The sequence below is a fragment of the Durio zibethinus genome, chromosome 12 (assembly GCF_047325235.1).
Source record: "Durio zibethinus cultivar Kanyao isolate XHJ-2024 chromosome 12, ASM4732523v1, whole genome shotgun sequence".
Lineage (NCBI taxonomy): Eukaryota > Viridiplantae > Streptophyta > Magnoliopsida > Malvales > Malvaceae > Durio > Durio zibethinus.
Window position 1 is genome coordinate 21,986,478 of NC_143173.1, and position 18,802 is coordinate 22,005,279.

The 18,802-nt window shown below is 31.6% G+C and overlaps 2 protein-coding genes and 1 long non-coding RNA gene across 4 annotated transcripts; 1 reads left to right on the top strand and 2 right to left on the bottom strand.

Annotated features, from left to right (window-relative positions):
• Positions 1-3,676, bottom strand: LOC111296893 (cationic amino acid transporter 6, chloroplastic-like). The gene is made up of 3 exons (XM_022891368.2): positions 2,554-3,676; positions 2,236-2,470; positions 1-779 (listed from the first exon to the last, which is right to left on the bottom strand). The coding sequence occupies exons 1-3, from the start codon at positions 3,502-3,504 to the stop codon at positions 211-213; spliced, it is 1,755 nt and encodes a 584-aa protein (XP_022747103.2). The 5' UTR covers positions 3,505-3,676; the 3' UTR covers positions 1-210.
• A 3,120-nt stretch (positions 3,677-6,796) lies between these two features.
• On the top strand, positions 6,797-8,528 carry LOC111296875 (uncharacterized). The gene is made up of 3 exons (XR_002691013.2): positions 6,797-7,498; positions 7,582-7,604; positions 7,685-8,528. It is a non-coding gene; the product is annotated as an uncharacterized LOC111296875 (long non-coding RNA).
• A 1,683-nt stretch (positions 8,529-10,211) lies between these two features.
• LOC111295944 (vesicle-associated membrane protein 727-like) lies at positions 10,212-18,435 on the bottom strand. Of its 2 annotated transcripts, none has more exons than XM_022889815.2 (6): positions 18,287-18,435; positions 17,626-17,822; positions 17,344-17,542; positions 17,091-17,211; positions 10,686-10,748; positions 10,212-10,587 (listed from the first exon to the last, which is right to left on the bottom strand). In XM_022889815.2, exons 2-6 carry the CDS (start codon positions 17,813-17,815, stop codon positions 10,444-10,446), a joined length of 717 nt encoding a protein of 238 aa, XP_022745550.1. In that variant the 5' UTR covers positions 17,816-17,822; positions 18,287-18,435; the 3' UTR covers positions 10,212-10,443. The 2 variants fall into 2 exon arrangements, with proteins under 2 accessions (XP_022745550.1, XP_022745549.1); XM_022889814.2 differs by having other exon boundaries at positions 18,232-18,363.
• Positions 18,436-18,802: the final 367 nt, after the last annotated feature.

An 18,802-nucleotide genomic window follows, 5' to 3' on the forward strand; every position in this document is an offset into this window, starting at 1 on the left:
TCACATGACAATGTACAAAGGATCAGAATCAAATTAGCCTAGTTCAAGAGACCAGCTATACAAGTTGCCATTTCTGCAAAATTGCAGTCTATTCTATTCTATTGCTTTTTCTTTCTTTCATCTCATTTTGTTAAGTAACCATCTACCACACAAAAAAGTTCTTAGAGGGAATAAAGAAAGTGAGGAAAAAAGAAAGCTAAAAGAAAGCTTTTACACTTTGTGACTAGGTTCTTCACTTTCTGCTGATTCTTTAAGGATTTCACCATTCTTTTGACCGAAAGAGCCATCTACTTCAGCATCAAAACTAGCATGAACGCTGTATAAGACGTATACAAGCACTGCTAGACCCGAAAAGAACCCAAAACGCACATACGATTTTCCATCCAGAGACCCCAGCAAAAATATATTCATGAAGATTGATATAGATGGTAGCCAAGGCATGAAAGGGACACCCCAAAATTCAGGTTTCCAAACTTGGTGTACCAAGCAATGAAAAATTTGTAATATGGATATTGCAATTACAACACAAGCGCCGAGTACAATGGCCTTGGGCTTGCCTGGGGGTGCAAAATGCCACAATAGAGTGAATATAATAGATGTGAGGGACAATAAGCATAGGAAGGATAATGTAGGCATCGGCTTTGTTGTTCCCACCACAACGTATCTCCTGTATATTACTGCATTTGCTACCATGTAAAAAACAAAGAGTGTGCCAATGGATACGAGGTCCAGAAGGATGTTTAGATCAGTGAAAAGGGTAATTGCAGCTGTGAAAATGCCTGGTAATGAAAAGGAAGTTGGGAATTTAATTAGCAACTACAAAACACACCACAAAGATAATCGAAAGCAACGCAGAATTGACATAATGAAAAGTCAAAAGATCCTATCGAGTATAGTGTCAAGTATGAAATTCGAAAGATGACTTTGGTAGTTGAACTGCATATGAACCATATACATCCATGTCATAACCTTATCTTCGTAAGGGAAGTTTCATTGGTGAACTTGTGAACAAAGGTCACTTTTTATCTTCTACAATTAAAGATGATGGATGAACCAATCCAGGATTCTCCACACGCATAAATCTTAAATTGCTTTATAAAAGATATGAAAGAGGTTCAGTGAAATACAGTGCTTAAATTATCAATCACATGACCTGGTGTCATGAATCACACCAACTTGCAATGTATTGTCCTTTTTAATTCATTGATCCTCACAGATTTATTTTAAAAAAAATACCTCACAAGTTAAAAGCAATGTAATCACTTATATCTTAAGTCAAATTCTAATACATAACCGATATAAAATTCATGATTCTTTTCTTTGATTATGACACCTATCCTATACAAAAGCTTGCCTAGATTCTTAGTTAAATGAAATTTACCATTGAATTCCAAATGATAGACGGAAAATGTTGAAGACATCAAGGGAATGTGAAGGTCTAAGTAGATATTGCAAGAAGGGTTTCCGATTAAATATTACAGATATGATCTCATTCAATTCTCTATGTGTCCAAATATGGCGTGGTGGACGTCATTATTTGACTTAAGCAATAAACATACAAATATGCGGAGGACAGTGGAGAGAGAAAACGGAGGATAACCCTATTTTTTTACTTATAAGAAAATTTTTGGCACAATCACCACATCAGATACAGATCCTTCCAACCAATCAAATTTTTACCATTATTCACAAATACAGTGAATTCTTCTATTGTTGCAAAGCTAATTATATCCCTCTGATACGAAATTACCACTAATTTCTACTATTTGCTATAAATAAAGGATTTTAATTTTAATACCAGAATTATGTATTTTTATTTTTAAAAATTCCTTAAAAACTATGAGTCAATTTTCTACCTTTGCCGATATCATATAATTTTTCATAAATAAATAATAAAAAATTTATATATAAAATTTTAATATATTATAATGTTGCTTCACAAAGATAAAAGTTTACAAAAAAAAATCCAAGAATAATAGAGGAAGAGGTGAAGCATTTGGTTTCGAAACTTGGCCAAAATAATAATAATAAAAAGTCCTTCAGCTAAGAAACACATCAGCCCGAACTGAATCGGTTCAAGTGGGTCCATGTGTAACGGCCAAAGCCAAACTCAAAAATCAATGGAAATGGAAGTGCGCATGCACAAAAAAGAAACACACAGAGCCCAATGAACCCTCATCAGGACAAATTATCCATTTAATAAAATAATAAAAATTAAAGAAAAGAACCCCATACCAAGAAAGGCAGAGGCGTTGACAGGCGTAGATGTTTTAGAGTGGACCCTGGCGAACCAGGCAGGGACCACGTTGGACCGTCCGATGACGCACATGTAACGAGCCTGTCCCAGCATTGCCACCAACAGCGACGTCAGTATCCCTAAGCTGGCCCCCACACCAATCACCCTCGATACCCACTCCCAACCATCCGATCTCCCACTGAACGCCGCCGAAAAAGGCGCCTCCACATCGATCTGCGTGCTCATCACCACACCCAATTAATTAAAGATAAAAAAACAATATTTATCAATAATAGAACCAAAAAAAAGAAAAAGACCATGTCGTAAGGAAGGAGCTTGGACATCGAAGCGGCCATGAGGCAGTACAGAATGGTAACGACGATCACGGAGCCTGACACCCCGATGGGAATATCCTTGACTGGATTGCGGACTTCCTCCGCCATGGTTGATACGGCGTCGTAGCCGATGTAACTCAAATAAACCATGGCAGCGCCATTGAAGACACCAGAAGGTCCGTAGGGAAAGAAGCCGGATGGATTGTGGGGGTTCCCTGGACGCGTGAAATTGTTCCAATCCCCTTTCCAGAAACCCATCGATATTACAAAGGCTATAAAAAGAATATGTAATGCGGTGAGTATCATGTTCAGCACTGAACTTTCTCTTGTGCTGTAACAGATGATGAGAGTGAGGATTAATACGACGGCCACAGCCACCAGGTCGATTTCGTTGAACCCTTTTGGGAGTCCTGCAACTGTGAATCTCCATTTTGCTGTGGATATACCCATTGCAGCACCCAAATAAGAGGTGAAGCCTCTCGCAACCGCTGCATTTGACATTACGTATTCCATTATCAGATTGGCTCCAGTAAAAAATGCGGCAAGCTCCCCAAAGGTAATTCTAAGGTAGCTGAAGGCACCGCCAGCCACGGGCATGTGGACGGCGAACTCCGTGTAGCAGAAGGCGGAGAGGATGGCGCAAATACCGGCGATGACGTAAGATATTACGATGGCAGGGCCAGCGTAGTGCCGGCTGGCTCTGCCGGTGGTCACGAACACACCCGCTCCGACCATGCCTCCAATTCCCAGCCCAACCAAATCAAACCAACGAAGGCTCCTCTGCATGTCGAAGCCGGAACGGGCCCTCACCCGGCTCAATTCTTCACATGAGGAAGAAACAGAGGGTGCACGGCGAGCCAAGCGAGCTGGGGTCTGGGCCAGGGCCCGGAGGTAAGATTGGAAGCTAGAGAAAGAGCAAGAGTAGGTGTCCATTAGAATTTGAAAGATGGGTCCCAGGGTTTGGGGAATGGAATGGCGAGTTATGGCGTTTGGATTGGCTTCATTGACGATTTATATAGACGGAAGAAAAAGTGATAACTAAGAACATTTTGGGGTATTCTCGCAATTGGATAGACAGAGAGGATTTCAGAGAGAAGATGCGCTCACAGCGCACTGACCCAGTGGCGGTTACATTACAAGAAGTCTACTTTTGACCCCAGTGTCAGGTGTTTGCATGCCCCACATAATCTCAAGGCGCGTGTCAATCACTCCACCTTCTTTTTTTTTTTTTTTAATCAGGATTTTTTATAGTAATCAAACAAATTAACCTTTTTTAATCATTTAAACTCTCCCTTTTATTTTACGTTTTAAAGTTTTGTATGGACAGAGTAGTTGATAAAAAAACAGAAATGAAAAATTAGAAGAGTAGAAAAATATAAAAATATATTTAATATTTTTTTTCTAATGTGCTTCGTAAAAAGCACAAAAAATAAATGAAAATAAAATAATATTTTTGATAATTGATAAGACAGAAAAATGAGCAATGAAAATGAGTAAATTAGTAACGAAGTGACTTTACTGTGCATCTCATTGAAAAATGAGTCACTTTAACGAAGGCATGTCAGTGTCCACAAAGAATCAATTTAGTGTGAATTTCGGTAAAATTATTCTTTAAGCTCTTAAATTTGTCTGTCCATCATCATACAGAATAAGTTGATTTAATAATGATTCAAATTTGAAAATTTTGGTAATTTTACGTCTTATTTTCTAGAAGCTACAAAGACATTATGAATATTATGATCCACAAGTGTATCATATTTTTTAAAAAACGAAGAAATTTCAACCAGTAAAGTATGTTATTTATCATTTCTCATTTTGTAATCGTCATTTAAATATTTTAATTAATTCCATAATATTAATAATATTTTGATCATTCTCTACTAAATTTTTTATAATTCATTTATAATTCTTTGCATACTATTCACTTAGTGTAAATTGAAAATAAAATCAAATGATTAAATCAATTGCAATAGCTTTTTACCTTCAATTTTTTATTGAAAATTTAAATCATTTTCAATCACATTATCAAATACATTAGTAATAAATGAAAACAAGATGATTAAGAGAAACTTATTATAATAAGAATCATATCGAATGTCACTAATGCATTTGAGGCTTGTTTAATGATTTAAACCTCTTTTACTTGTAAGTTCATCGTTCTTTAATATTTAAAAAAATAAAATTCACATTTAAATATTTTAATTTTTATTTCATCAATTACTTAGATATTTTGAATTAATATTATAAATTAATAATTAACATGACATAAATATCTAATCAAATCATGATATATTTCTTAAATGTTCAGTCATTGACACATTATATTATCATCAAATAAGAAAAATTAAAAAAAAAATTAAAATCTGATATTTTAAAAAAAAATTTCAAAAAATGGTTGTAGGATTACAAAGGACGAGGAAAAAGAGGTAGAAGGGGAAAAGGAGGCATCACAGGCTGGCTCAGGTAGGATCAGGGTCAATCTGATTGAAAAAGGGAAAAGAAGACTAAAAGGTAATTGTAATACCTTTTCCTTTTACCATTCCTTTTTTTTTTCTTCTAAGTTTTGAGAATTTAATAAATACAAAACACATCAAGGAAAGAATAAATTGTAATACTCCTTTCCTCTAACCATTCCATCATTTCTTTTTTTTTTTTTTTGTGATTATCTCACAATAAAGTATATCCAGCTACTCGAGCAAGAGTCATTGCATCGGTCTTTACATATTTCAACCTTAGCTTGGCAACATATACTTAGGTTTTCCATTCTATTTGGCTATAAAATTAATATTATTTAATATGAATATTAATTAAAATAAAATAAATAATTATAATATCAATTAATGTTAAATATTATTCATTTTTAATATTATCAAATTAATTAATATTTAATATTATTAAATTATCATCAATTAATATTTTATTTTATATATTCAATTATAATTTATTATTTATTCATTTTTATTAATTAATAATTTTTGAAATAAATTATAAGAGTAAAATGCTCTTTCAAACATTTTCCATCTCTATTCTTTGAGCATATCAAACACATTAATTCTAAATTCTCTTTTATTCTATTTTAATGAACCAAACTTCATAACACGATTTCTATTCCATTCCTCCTATTTTTTATTCCCACATAATACGAAATTCATTTCTCCTCTATTTTATTCCACGAACTAAACATACAATAAAGGATTATAAGAACATTTATAAAGGTAAAAATCATATTTGTGATTTTAAATTTAAAAAGAGATATATAGACAATGTAATATTATTTTGTCCAATAAATTGAATTTTTCATGTTTTCAATTTTTATTACAACTTAATGTTGATTTTATATGGTTAGTTTTATCTTTTACAATGCATTCTTGATTTTAGACGGGTAAAAATACAATAAAAAAATCAATATTAGATAATTTGGGAAAGATTTAATTTGGAATATTTTGAAATTTGAATAATGTATAATATTATAAATTTAGGTATTGTCTTTTGCGTTATCAAGAGAAAATATATATATATATATATGCGTGTGTATATATATATATGTGTGTGTGTATATATATATATATATGATTATATTAGTAATTTGTAAGTTAATTTACTTATTAAGGATAAATTTGTAAAAAAATTAATCGGTAAGGACATTTTAGGAAAAAAATTAAGTATTTAGGAGTAAAATTGAAAAATACTAAGATGTTAGTGGTATTTTAGGTAGACAATTAAATATTTACTTTGAAATTTACTTTGATGATAGAGAAATTTAGAGTTGGTTTACTTCAAAACTCTTTTATCATCTCCATTTATACATGACAAATAATATAATACGAGAGGAAGTATTTTATCTACAATTTTTTTTATTATAATTTTATACTTAAACAATTATAAAAAAAAATTATGTAAAGATTTATCACTTAATAGTATGAATTTTACATAATTTTTTTTTTAAGTCATACAAAATACTGAATTCTAATTAATTAATTTTATTACAAAAATAGTAAGTGATATGATATAGAATATTAAATTCTAATTGATTAATTATATCATAATAATAGTAAGTGATACGAGGGCATGGCAAATATGTAAGGGTGGGATTGAACTATTTTAAAAGAAATGACCAAAAATTGAAAGAGAAATATTAGATACCGTGGAATCAAAGCATTGCTCACGTTTATTCCCCAATAAACAAGCAAAACTTAGAAAATGGTATTATGGATATACACTCATTTATGGTTATCCCACCCAAAGCTAGAATCATGATCTGTTTTAGATTTCAATCTTTAGTTTCCCACGTAAATTAAAGTATAAATATGGGTAGATATTATATATCTCTAGGAAAACGATAGAAAACAATATGGCACCTGATTTTCCTTCCTAGTCACACGAGTTCAACTAGTCACCTCCTTTGGCCTCAGACATTAATAGGGGGGTTTTAAAGAGATGCGGTCTATTAAAAGAATTTAAGATAAGCTCCATGTATAATTTTTGTGGTATTCGATTTTTTCGCATTTATTTTTTAATAATTTTTTTTTATTTTTAATTTTGAGATTGATTAAAGTAAATGGAAAACGATGTCAGTATTGATATAAAAAGACAAGATCACCCTTTATAATTGAAGGGATTTTTAAAGAACCTTAAAAACCAAAATTTGCTTTAAATGAAGAGAAAAAGAAAAAATTTCAAACCAAATATTTTCCTAATTTTAGAGAGATAATCAATCGGATATTCAACAAAAAAAATTCTAGAAATCAATTGGACTTTATTGGAAAGAAGACAATTGAAGGAGATTTTTCGCGGATCACGTGCTCGAATTATAAAGTGAATAACCTAAACATGAAGATCAAACGGCAACAATGGATGAACTTAATACGACAATATGGCCTGGTTTTTCAAAGTTGCCTGGAGTTTAGTTCAATTTGGTCAAGCACCAGTAAGTATTAGATTTTAATTTGATTTTAGATTTGGATGAGTGTAATATTCAGGCTTTCTTAATTTTTCCCACTGTTTTCCCAGGCTTCCAACTTTGGGTGATTCTGGTCAGCTTTCTGGCCTCCATTGCTGACAGTTCATTTAACATAACATTTTTTTTTTGTTTGTACTGATATTTTCCTTTCAGGTATAATTCTATTGCACAAAAAATTTTCAGTCACGTCATTCTAAGGTATTAAGGAGCATTTTACAATCATAATGACATAATTTTCTTTTATTACGATTGATTCAGCGATGGTTTGGAATTATTTTGATCATTCAAGCTGATATGATAAGTCGATCTTATCTCTCAGACTCTATATTTAATTCGGCTAGCATCACATCTCACCTCATTGTATGCAACATGCTGACTTGGTCCTCTCTTGTTAGGAGTTTTCTATCACGTCATGTCGGGTCAACCCCATCAGCACAAAACCTGATTCTAAGAGCTTGGGCCATCAGGATTTGAAAACCTTTTACTTCAGTTATAAGTACCTTCTCTCCCCCAAGTATGGGTAATCCATTCTCAATATTCACTCCAGATTTTTTTCCTCTCTTTCGTGTAATAACTTAGGCATCGAAATATAAATACTAGAAACAACTCCGGTTTTTACTTTTTAATCAATCTTTGATTTTTTTTTTTTAATTTTAGATTTTTACTTGTTGAGGCTTCATTTGGATTCAACCGAAGCTCTAGTGAAACCTAATTAAAGCATCCCACTGGACTGATGAAGTGTTTAGAAAGCAAAACCCAGTGCGTTTCATATTTTTTAATTGCACTGGAAGCTTAAAAACTAACTAGACCTTCAGGGTTCAGTTAAAATATTTCACTTTCACCGCAGCTTTTTTTCCTTTATTACCCAGGCTTCCTTTTTTTTTTTTTTTTTTTTTCTTTTTTTAACACTTAAAACTATAGTGCAGGGACGAAAATGTCCCTGTCACTTGTATGCTTTATTTGTCTTTTTTGTTGTTTATTTGTTTTATTGGTTATTTTAGTTTTTTATTTAAATATTTTTAAATAATATCATTATAATTATTTAATAATCATTTATATAATTAATAAATTGATGAATAAAATAAAAAGCTAAAAAAATTTTAATTGTAAAATATTATTATTAATTTTTAATAAATTTATTATTTATTAAAAAAATTAATTCATAAAAATAACAAATATATTAAAAAAAATTTTATACAAGTTTTTATTTAATTTCTTTAATTGTTTTTTTTTTTCATTAAATTTCACGTTATCGCTGCATTTATATTTAAACACATATTTTATCATTAATTTTAATCTCATCATTATAATACTTAATTTTATATTATAATAATTAATTTTATTTTTATTATTATTTCTAATTTCATCAAAATTAATTTTACCGTTCATTCAAATAAACCTTAAGTGAAGCTAGACACCAGCATTTTTTATGCATCAAATAGGGACCAAATTTCGACCAAATTTCTCAGCTGAGCTCATAATGCTTCCAAGAATGAGAGTTGCAGAAGGAGATCAACCCACTATGGCTGAAGCTGATACCACGTTACTCAGCCAACTCAATCGGGAACGACCTACGCAAACTGCACTTACATTCGAACAGTTTGAAGCTCTAACCCTACAACTGCAAACCCTCGAAGAACTCGTCCAAAACATTACACTTCCATGAACTTTGAATGAACCAGTAACCACAACCCAAGAAAACCCCAAACTCCGAAGCTGCCGACTAATCCCAGATGAAAATAAAACCCTGAAAGCCGACTAACTCAAAAACCCAAACTACCTAAAGCTAAGCAGGTCACCGCGAAACACTTAGCCAACAAGAACGTAGAAAGCCGCACGGAAGCCATGAAAAAGGATATAAGAAACAAGACCTCTACATTCTCTGACAGTTTATAAGATGACAATCAAAATTGATTCAATACGACTGATTGCCATGATAATTAAAAACAATTTTGAAATTATACTTCAGCTTCCAGTAATACCACTTACATTTTTGCTTGGATTAACCATTTTTTGTTTTTATTTTAATTCTAATATATTTGATAAATTATAATTAATATTTTAAAAATAAATTTAATATTTAAGAATACTTATTTTAATAAAAAAAATATTATAAAAAAACAAATAATAACTTTTTCCAACATAACATGCCATGCGTACATTTTTACTACATATAAAATATCAACGTCATATTTTTTTTTGTTTTATTGAAAGCTTAAGCTTTTTTAAATAAATTAACAAAAATATTTTGCAATCATTTCGAATGACTTCGTCAAAAAATCATCAAAATTGAAAATACGACGAACTTCAATAAAACCAAAATATAATGACAGAATCCAACACCCTCCCACATTAAATGACAAACTTACCTTTTATCCCAAAATATGTTGTGTAATTAGTGCATAGAGTAAAACCAAGATCAATGCAAGAAAACCAGTAATAAATTTTATTCTAAAAAAACAGGCTCTATTATTACCGTAAACAGCAGGTAATACATAGGCAAAAATACTAAATGAACACTTGAATTTGTTTATTTTTTAAGATAATTTTCTATTCTTTTATTGTACTCAAATAAATCATTTAATCTCTATTTATATCCAAATAAACCTTTATTCATACCAAATAATTTATTTAAGTACCCAAACAAACTTTGTTTAGAGTCCAATAAAAGTACAAAATCTTATATAGGAAAAATGATAAAATTTCATCATTTCAAAAGCTTTTCAATTATTTTAGCCTATTACAGTTGTTCGATTACATTGTTTAACAGTTAGGTAGTGCTACATACCAACAGCAACAGCCAATTATCCATGTACTTGAGCATAACTATTTTGTACATCTAAATAAAAAATAAAAATAAAATAAAAAAGACAAGCAATGCTGCTAAAAAGTTCCAAATTTGGCTTGTGACATCAACATTTGAAACCTCCACACGCAAGAAGCCACAATATAATGATCAACACAAGAATAGCTCCACATACCATCAGTTTCACTTGGAGATTCTGCAGCCACATCTTCCGTCGCAGTTGCCGGCCTTGCCTCTGAAAGCTATCAGCCTATATAAAAAACAAGCATCCGCACAAAGCATATGCGTTATGAACTTACAGTTGAACCCTTTGCAGATATGTTCAATCAATCAGAAAACAGCACCAACCTGGAACTGTAAGTTTTCTGTCTTGTCCACAAGAAGTTCAATCTTCTCCCCACGATCCAAAACCTGAACAAAAACAGAATTTATCATTGAACCTGTTCACAATCAACTACAGAATCCATTACTAGTTTTCCTTTTCAAAATAACAAACACTATCAAACAGTTTTACTTCGGAGCAAACAATATTACCACCTAATTAACATCGCCTTCAAAAAAATTCATATAATAAAATTTCATAAATCAGGCCCTCGATGATTGTCCTGGGAAATAGACTTCGTGGTCAAAAGTTACCAAATCAGTTCCAAAAAATAAATAATAAAAAATAAAAGAACATTCTAGAGTCCTCCAGCCTCATAAATGGTTACGTTACTTAAGAGAGGCTCAAGAGAAGATTAACCATAAGCTAGAGAGAGAGAGCTATAGAGCAAGCAATCTAATCTATTCTCAAGTACATGCAATCCATCTGTTGCCTTGTTGTTTCCTAAACCATGAACCAAAATCAATATCCCATATCTTTAGCAGTAGCAACCACATTTTCCATGCATTAATTTCAGGGAAATTAGTGAACCCTAACACTAACTGCTTTGCCACAGGAAAATATTCAATTAAGACATGGGTCCTGAACTTTTAAATAGAAGCTTTTGGAATGAAAATTTTAGGACTTGTTAAATATACCCATCAAACCTCATCCATGCACAGAGGAGAATGCAAGTTATAAGGTAGGGTGTCAAAGAAAATAAAAAAATTTGAAGGTCCATTTTTCTCCGTGACACTAAAATTTTTTATTTTTTGTTGAATGATTGTTTAATTACATATATTGAAAATGATGTATTTGATAATATTAACAATGATGCAATTACGTTTTTTGTCAAGATTTGATAACTCATCATGAACAATTATAATGATATACAAATATATTATTTCAAATTTTTGTTTAGAGTGTTTTTATATATTAAAAGTGAACACTTCCAAGAAAAATCCTGGATCTGCCATTGTCCATGCATAGGAATTTCTACTAGTAGCCAAAAAAAATCCAAAGCATGGAAAAGCAAAAGAAGACATTTGGCTGGGTAGCACACTAAACTAAATGCACAACGGAGCTGGAAAAACTTCTAAGTCCTTACCACAAGGTTTCTAACATAGGCTGCATTTACCAAGGGGTTTATCATGCCTAGACTTATTAAATTGACAGTCAAGCTAAACTTTGGATCAAAAAATACTTGATAAATTCACCAAGACACTAAGTACACAAAACTTGCTTACAAGAGCATAACAAAAGGCCTAACTGGAGCTTCAATAAAAAGTGCTATTTGAGTAGAGTTGCTAAAAACTTAATGTAAAGAGAAATAACTTTGGACAAACTTAAAAGCAAAGGTGCTCTAAAATGCAGAAAACTATTTAATGGTAGTATTTGATTTTTTTTTAGTAAATAAACAAAATAAATGATTCAACCTTTAACAAACAAAATCATTAGTATTAAAGTGAAAGAAATAAAGAAAATAAAGAAAATCTTTTATTAATAGAAAATTCAATAAAATTTGTCTACTATTCAAATCAAATGAAAAAAGCTTAATCTTAAAAAATAAAAAGGATGAATGTATAATAATTTTCCTCATAAATTTATGAATTATTGAAGAATAAAATGAGAATGTAAACAAATCTCATTAAATATTTGTTACTACATGGTATTAGTACTTTTTAGAGAAGCTTTTATTTGTAGCTTTGTCTAAAAGCCCAAATGAGCATCCAACATAAGCTAGCCTAAAATTATAAAATTTGAAGAGCCAAGCACGTTGCTTTTGCTTTTTCAGTAGAATAGCTTTTCATAAGCTGGGCCATCATCCTCTTATCCTTCATGGACCCTTTCTAATATTTTGAGACTAGAAGCTTCTGTAACAAACTTAAGCCACAATTTTACAAAAAACTAGTTTAGCATTGCAGTTAAAAGTAGTTTTCGCATTCAAAACTGCTTTTAACCCAACCTCAATGCTAAACAAGAACAATATGGCTTTTTAGTTAAAAAGCCTAACTTTGCAATCCAAATAAAACAGCTACTTGTTCGGTGCTTTGGCAGTGAAAAAGTGCTTTTGGGATAGAAAATCACTATATTACCCTATATTTTTAATATTTTATTATTTTATGCAATTTTTTTAGACATTTCAATTATCCATGGTACTCCATAATGCTTTTTCATAGCAATACTAAACATTTAAAATTTTTAACCACATTTTTCTTACTACACTTTTTAAAAACAATTTTTCCAACTCAAACTTTTTCTAACCGTAGCAGCATGCTAGCCAAAAGTGAACACCAGATAGAGAATTTTGAACCGGAAGAGGTTAATTACTTTAATCTGCAAAAGAAGGATAGGAGACAAATAAGTATCACACTGCAGCCAAGAGAGATCCATTGCATGATCAAAATACCATGAATACACAACAACTAGCTTGAAATATTCTGTCCTTATTAAATACATAATCATCACTTAACGGAGGCAGTGAATTTTGATGGCTATGAACATCTACACACCGAGAAAATTTGATCATCAACTAGACCCCACTAAAAGACTCGTCACAATCTAACCAGCTACACATAAAACTTAACCAATACCACTAGATTTACCATATAAACTAAAGCTTATACCCACAAGTTGCCACTTATTTGGCCAAAAACTTGAAGCAATAGCTCCTATTCTTATTTCAAGAGGAACTAGGCTACACCTATTATAAATATTAAGATCTTTTAAGTTTTCAAAATCTATATAAGATCTTCCAAGTTTCCAACCTTTGACATAAAACCAATTAGAGAAAATTTATCTTTTTTAAGTACACTTCAATTTGGCAATTTTTGAGGTATTGAAATTTGAAAGGCAAATTTAGCCACCCTTTTCATTCATTCACTCAAGTACCTGTGAAGATTATGTTTTCAAAGCCTCTAAAAACTAAAAGTAGATATTGTAAACCACGAGAAATCATACAGAAATCACAATGAATAAACTCTGAACATTAGAAGCAACAAAAAGAGCCCGTTCAGAAGTTCCAATACATATCCATACAACCTAGATACCCTATGACCCAGTAAATCCAATTCACCATTCGACACACTGAAAAGAAGAAAAATGGAAGCAAGAAAGGGCTGGGTCCTCTTTTAACTCCTAATCATGAATCCCTACTCAAAAGAAGAGTTTGAATGCAAATTCTCCATAAGCAGCCTTCACAGATCCATAGCTAAGGATTTTATCAATTGTAATACCAGAGAAAACTGAAACATCAAGCCTCTTATAAAGCACTATCACAAACTTACCTTGCATCATGCCAAGAAAGAGATCCTGAAACCATTTTGCACTCCAGACTAAAGCCCAATTTCATGAACTAGAATCCATTCACAATAGCTCCAAAATCCATACTGCATTGTACATAGAATCACAAAGATCCTTGAATCCCCAAGGAATTCCAAGAACTGTTTTTATACATTCAATCCAACCTCAACACATAAGAAGGTAGCCCATAGCCCTACACATTCCAATGCCCCCATCCCCAAGATTCAAACATGATACCTCCAAGTTTAGGGTCCCAAGCTTTAAACATTAGTGTCACCATTAGAGACCAATTGGGCGTATGTTGACCCAAAAGCAATATAGCTCAGACCTATTATTCTTTTTATTTTTATAAGAGCATATGAGAAGTTAATAATGTTCTATGCACTAAAATATATGGCATGGTAGGATGCAGGAAAGGAAACACAAAAAGTTAGTTAAAAGAAAAACCCCAAAATTTTGGTTAGAGAAAGCCACAGGGTGGGTCTTACTGCAATGTCTAGAGCCCCCATATTCTTTCTTAACCTTTTAACCTTTACCTCCCTTTTCTGTAGCTTTTTAATGACCTCACCTTTTTGGTCATTGTTTCCTTATATTTTCCCTCTTCTTCTTCCTTGTTTCTCGGCTCTCTTTATCTCACATTTTTCCTCTCCCTTTTTCCTGGTGGCATCTAGGTGTGTTTCATGTTTGACTCGTGGACTCTCATAGAAGTGATTGAAATAGCAATTTTTCTATTTGATCTGTATTCCAAACAAATAGCCAGCATTTTCTATTTAAATCTTCTCTTGAGAAAAAGACACCCAAATTTTCAGCACTGAAACATACATGCATTCCACACCAATACCAATACTAAAGGTCTAGGTATGGTGCCCTAAATTGACTGTTAGAGCCTGTTTGGCGCGACTGGAGGTTTTATAAGAAGTGCTGCTGGGTAGAGCTGTTCTAAAAATGCTGTACAGAAAAACTAAAATAGCATTTGCTAAACCTTTTCTGTAGAACGTCAAAAAAAAAAAACCATTTGATAGTATTTTTAATATTTTTAATAAAAAAATCAATTTTATTAATAAATTAAATCACATATTTTTGATAAAAAAATAAAATAAAAAAAATTTGTCATTTATAATAAAAAAATGAATTCAAAGGAAAATGAACAAAATAAAAAGAAATAATGTGAAATAATATAATTCTACTTATAATTTTGTAATTATTGAAGAATAAAGTGAGAATGTAAAAAATTTTCATTTAGCACTTCTCGGAGAAGTTTCGATTTATAGCTTCGTCTAAACGATCAAATCTGCTTCCCACATAAGCTAAAATTCTTAAAATTTTGAGAGCCAAACACTTGGCTTCTGCTTTTGCAGTAGATAAGCTCTTCTATGAGCTGGGCCAAACACTCACTTAATCAAAAACCAGTTATAAGCTAAATGCATAGAATGACAAAGAATACAGGATAAAACACCTACTGGACTTCAAATTTATCCATTATTAATCACTAGTGAAAGCTAATGGAATAAACATAACAAACAGGTTTTTTACCTGTTTCCCTAGATCACAAGTAAAAGTAATCTTGAAATTATGTAACATTCTAGAAATATAATTATATAAAATAAGAGTACATTACACAACCAGGCAACTTAAAAACCTTGAATTCCTGTTGCATAAGTGTGTATACTATTGTGCTTTGCATGCAGATATTCAAACATCAAAAGATAGGCAAACCTTTCTTAAAACACATAATCAACTATGCGGTCTTAAAGTAGTGCCCCCACCCTCATGTTCCAAAGCTGTAATTAACCAAAGAAAGTAAAGGGGTACATAACAGCCTAAGAAAGATAAAGAGTCCCAACATAAATTCAACCATCGAGGAAGTCAAAGATCTCATGTTGAGAAAAAATGAATCTGGACACCACTATGAAAAATTATAAACACTCAACATGTTACACTTACCAAATGTGGCTACGGAACATAAAACCTAGGTTTTATCTATTCCCTATTTCACAACAATATGGTTTAGAAACAACAGATATAAACAATGGAGACTTCATTTGTAAATACAAAATAAATTGAAAACTGAATTGCTTCAAAAGCATGCTTGAAGTCCTTGTTTTTGTCATCTTTTCAAATCACAAATAAATATAATGAAACACGCTAAGTAAAGTAAAGATTAAGAAGTACTACTTTATTTTATCTCTAAACTTAAATAAACTTCAATCTAGGAGTTGTTCCACCAGCAATGTTACCCTTTTCCTCCAAGCCTTCCAACATAAGACCCTTAATTTTCAACACATATTTCTTCTCTGGGGATCGGAGGGATTTCTTCTTTCAATTTTCTCCCTACAGTTAGCACACTTTAAATTTCCATGATAATTCACATGAAATATGGAGCTTCATTGTTAATTATCTACCCAAAAATATAACTATCACCACTTCAAAGACTAAAAAAGAAATAAAATAGGTATTGACAAGATGATTCTAGCAAGATAAACTAGGGTGCATTTCCAAAGCCCGATAATAATAGCTATCAATTTCAAAGAATTAAAAGTCTCTGTACTGAGAATTAGTTAGAAACCACAAAAAGCTGAAGATTTCTTGCAAAAACAAACTCCCAGTTGAAGAGCCCACTTTTGGCTGGAAAGTGGCAAGCAATGCTTTGGTTCCACTTTTTTGACATTGAAAATGACATATATATGACTATATATCAACATTTGAGACATAAATCTCCAAAGAACAGATAATAAAAATTTGAACACTCATAACAAGACAACAGCTAACATGAATGCTGAGAAAACAACATTCAGTTCTGAATATTTTCTTTCTCCTAAACTTGATAGTTAGCATCCTAATATAGTTTTTTAAAGCCCCCCTTAACCCTTCTTCTTGAAAAAAAAAGAAAAGAAAAGAACAAAACATATCCAGAATAACAAAATATTTACAAGTTGATGAATTATAACCAGTGTAATGACAACCATAGAAATCTGTACACTAGCCATTAGAAAAAAGAAGATTGTTACAAAATACTTAATCTCTACTTTTAAAATCACACATCCATTTTTTCCATACTTATACCACACTTCTAGGAAAGAAATACATACCTTCTCAATGTTATCCATCATAATCCCCTTGACCTCAGTTATTTGAGCTTTTAATTTCGAGAGCTTACTAATTTCTTCTGGATGGTTCATACAATATTGCATGTGATCCTTAAGCATTGGTCTGGTATACATAGCAAGGAATTACAGTTAAGTATTCATTTTACCATAGGATACTAAAAGTTTCCACTTTCATGTGTGTAAAACATCATAGGATAATTGGATAACAATTTAACCTTACCAAGTATATACGTACCCAAATTCTCTGTCAAGATTATATGCAATGCTAAACCGGTCTTCAAATAAGTCATCATCATCGTCACCCTCAGCTAACGGATGGAGACCCTCATTTCTTATCCTTGCACCATATCGCTGTTTAAAATCATCTTGCACTCGTTCGAGAAAAACAAAAGGCACACTCCTGCCAACTGATTCATCTGCAACAACTAGGAACACTGCAAATGGAAACAAACATCATCAACCACATATATTGATATCAGAAATTTGACCAACATTAAGAAATAATGAGAAATAGTACCGAATCCATTGTCAATGAGGAAGTTAAATGTGTGACCATCACATGAAAATGTGAACTTGCTGCTATTTGAAGGCAGCTTCTGTAAGCATTGAACAGCAATGGTACTAAAGTTTCCAGAATATGATGTGTGCTCTGCTAAAACAACATTTCCTTTTGCGACAAAACTATAAATCAAGCCTTTTTGACTCATTGCTCAGCTGGATATTCAGATTATCAAGATCCACAAAAGAAGTTGAAAAACTTAGCAAAGCATTTATAATACAAAAATTCAACTGAAGATGACTTTAAAAAAAGATAAATGCAACTGAAACTGAATGAATCCACTGAAATTCCCAGATACAAAATTCTTCAGCAGATCTTATCTTACGAAGACTCCAAGAACTAAACCCTAATGATCAATTAAACTCCTAATAGAATCTCAAAGGGAAACATGAAGAATCAAAGCAGTATTGACTTTCTAGATTTGGGTTTTTTCATTTTACTGCAAATCTCTCTATTTTTCCCCTAAATTGTACCCAAACAAGTTAAGGACTCTAATCAGAAATAATTGGTCGATCCAATCAAAGATTTTGATATTTTAGAAAAGAGTATGAGATGGAAATTTACCAAGAATATCAAACAACGAAGATAATGATAAAGCAAACACAGAGGAGGAGAAAACCTGAACAAGTCGTGATGTATTCTCAGTTACCAAGAGTTGGCGTGACGTGCTGAGCGACCTGTACGAAGCTCTTCTTTTAATATCACGGAAATGGTAGTTTGATTTTTGACACGTGCAAAACTCATTGGTTTTTACAACATTAAATTTTTTTCGTAAAAAAAAAAGTTAATTTTTTTATTTTACTTAAATTACAAATCTATATGTATGGGCGTAGATTTTTTGTTTTAAAATCTAAGCTTCAAATTTTATTAATTTAAAGACAATCCCCGTCCCTCTTTGCATGCCAAGTGACACGACATAGTTCTCCCTTTTTTTGGTTTTTTATTTTTTGTAAATTTTTTATTGTTTTAATTTTTCAAAAATTTTATTTATAAAATTTTTAAGATTTCAATATTTTTAGGTAAGATCTATATAATACCAATTTTTTTCTTGTTTTTATAATTTTTTTAATTTTTAAATTCATCCATTATATAAATTTTGTTTTGTATGAAAGTTAATTCGATGTCACGTAATATT

What these genes read in the sequence shown, in the direction of transcription:
- LOC111296893 (XM_022891368.2), bottom strand. Translation starts at nt 3,504, where the DNA reads ATGGACACCTACTCTTGCTCTTTCTCTAGCTTCCAATCTTACCTCCGG. An exon ending in AGCTCCTTCCTTACGACATG is followed by an intron (nt 2,471 to 2,553) that starts GTCTTTTTCTTT and finishes ATGAGCACGCAG; the next exon opens with ATCGATGTGGAGGCGCCTTT. An exon ending in CAACGCCTCTGCCTTTCTTG is followed by an intron (nt 780 to 2,235) that starts GTATGGGGTTCT and finishes TTTCATTACCAG; the next exon opens with GCATTTTCACAGCTGCAATT.
- LOC111295944 (XM_022889815.2), bottom strand. Translation starts at nt 17,815, where the DNA reads ATGAGTCAAAAAGGCTTGATTTATAGTTTTGTCGCAAAAGGAAATGTT. An exon ending in CCTCATTGACAATGGATTCG is followed by an intron (nt 17,543 to 17,625) that starts GTACTATTTCTC and finishes TTCCATTTGCAG; the next exon opens with TGTTCCTAGTTGTTGCAGAT. An exon ending in TGATGGATAACATTGAGAAG is followed by an intron (nt 10,749 to 17,090) that starts GTATGTATTTCT and finishes GTTTTTGTTCAG; the next exon opens with GTTTTGGATCGTGGGGAGAA.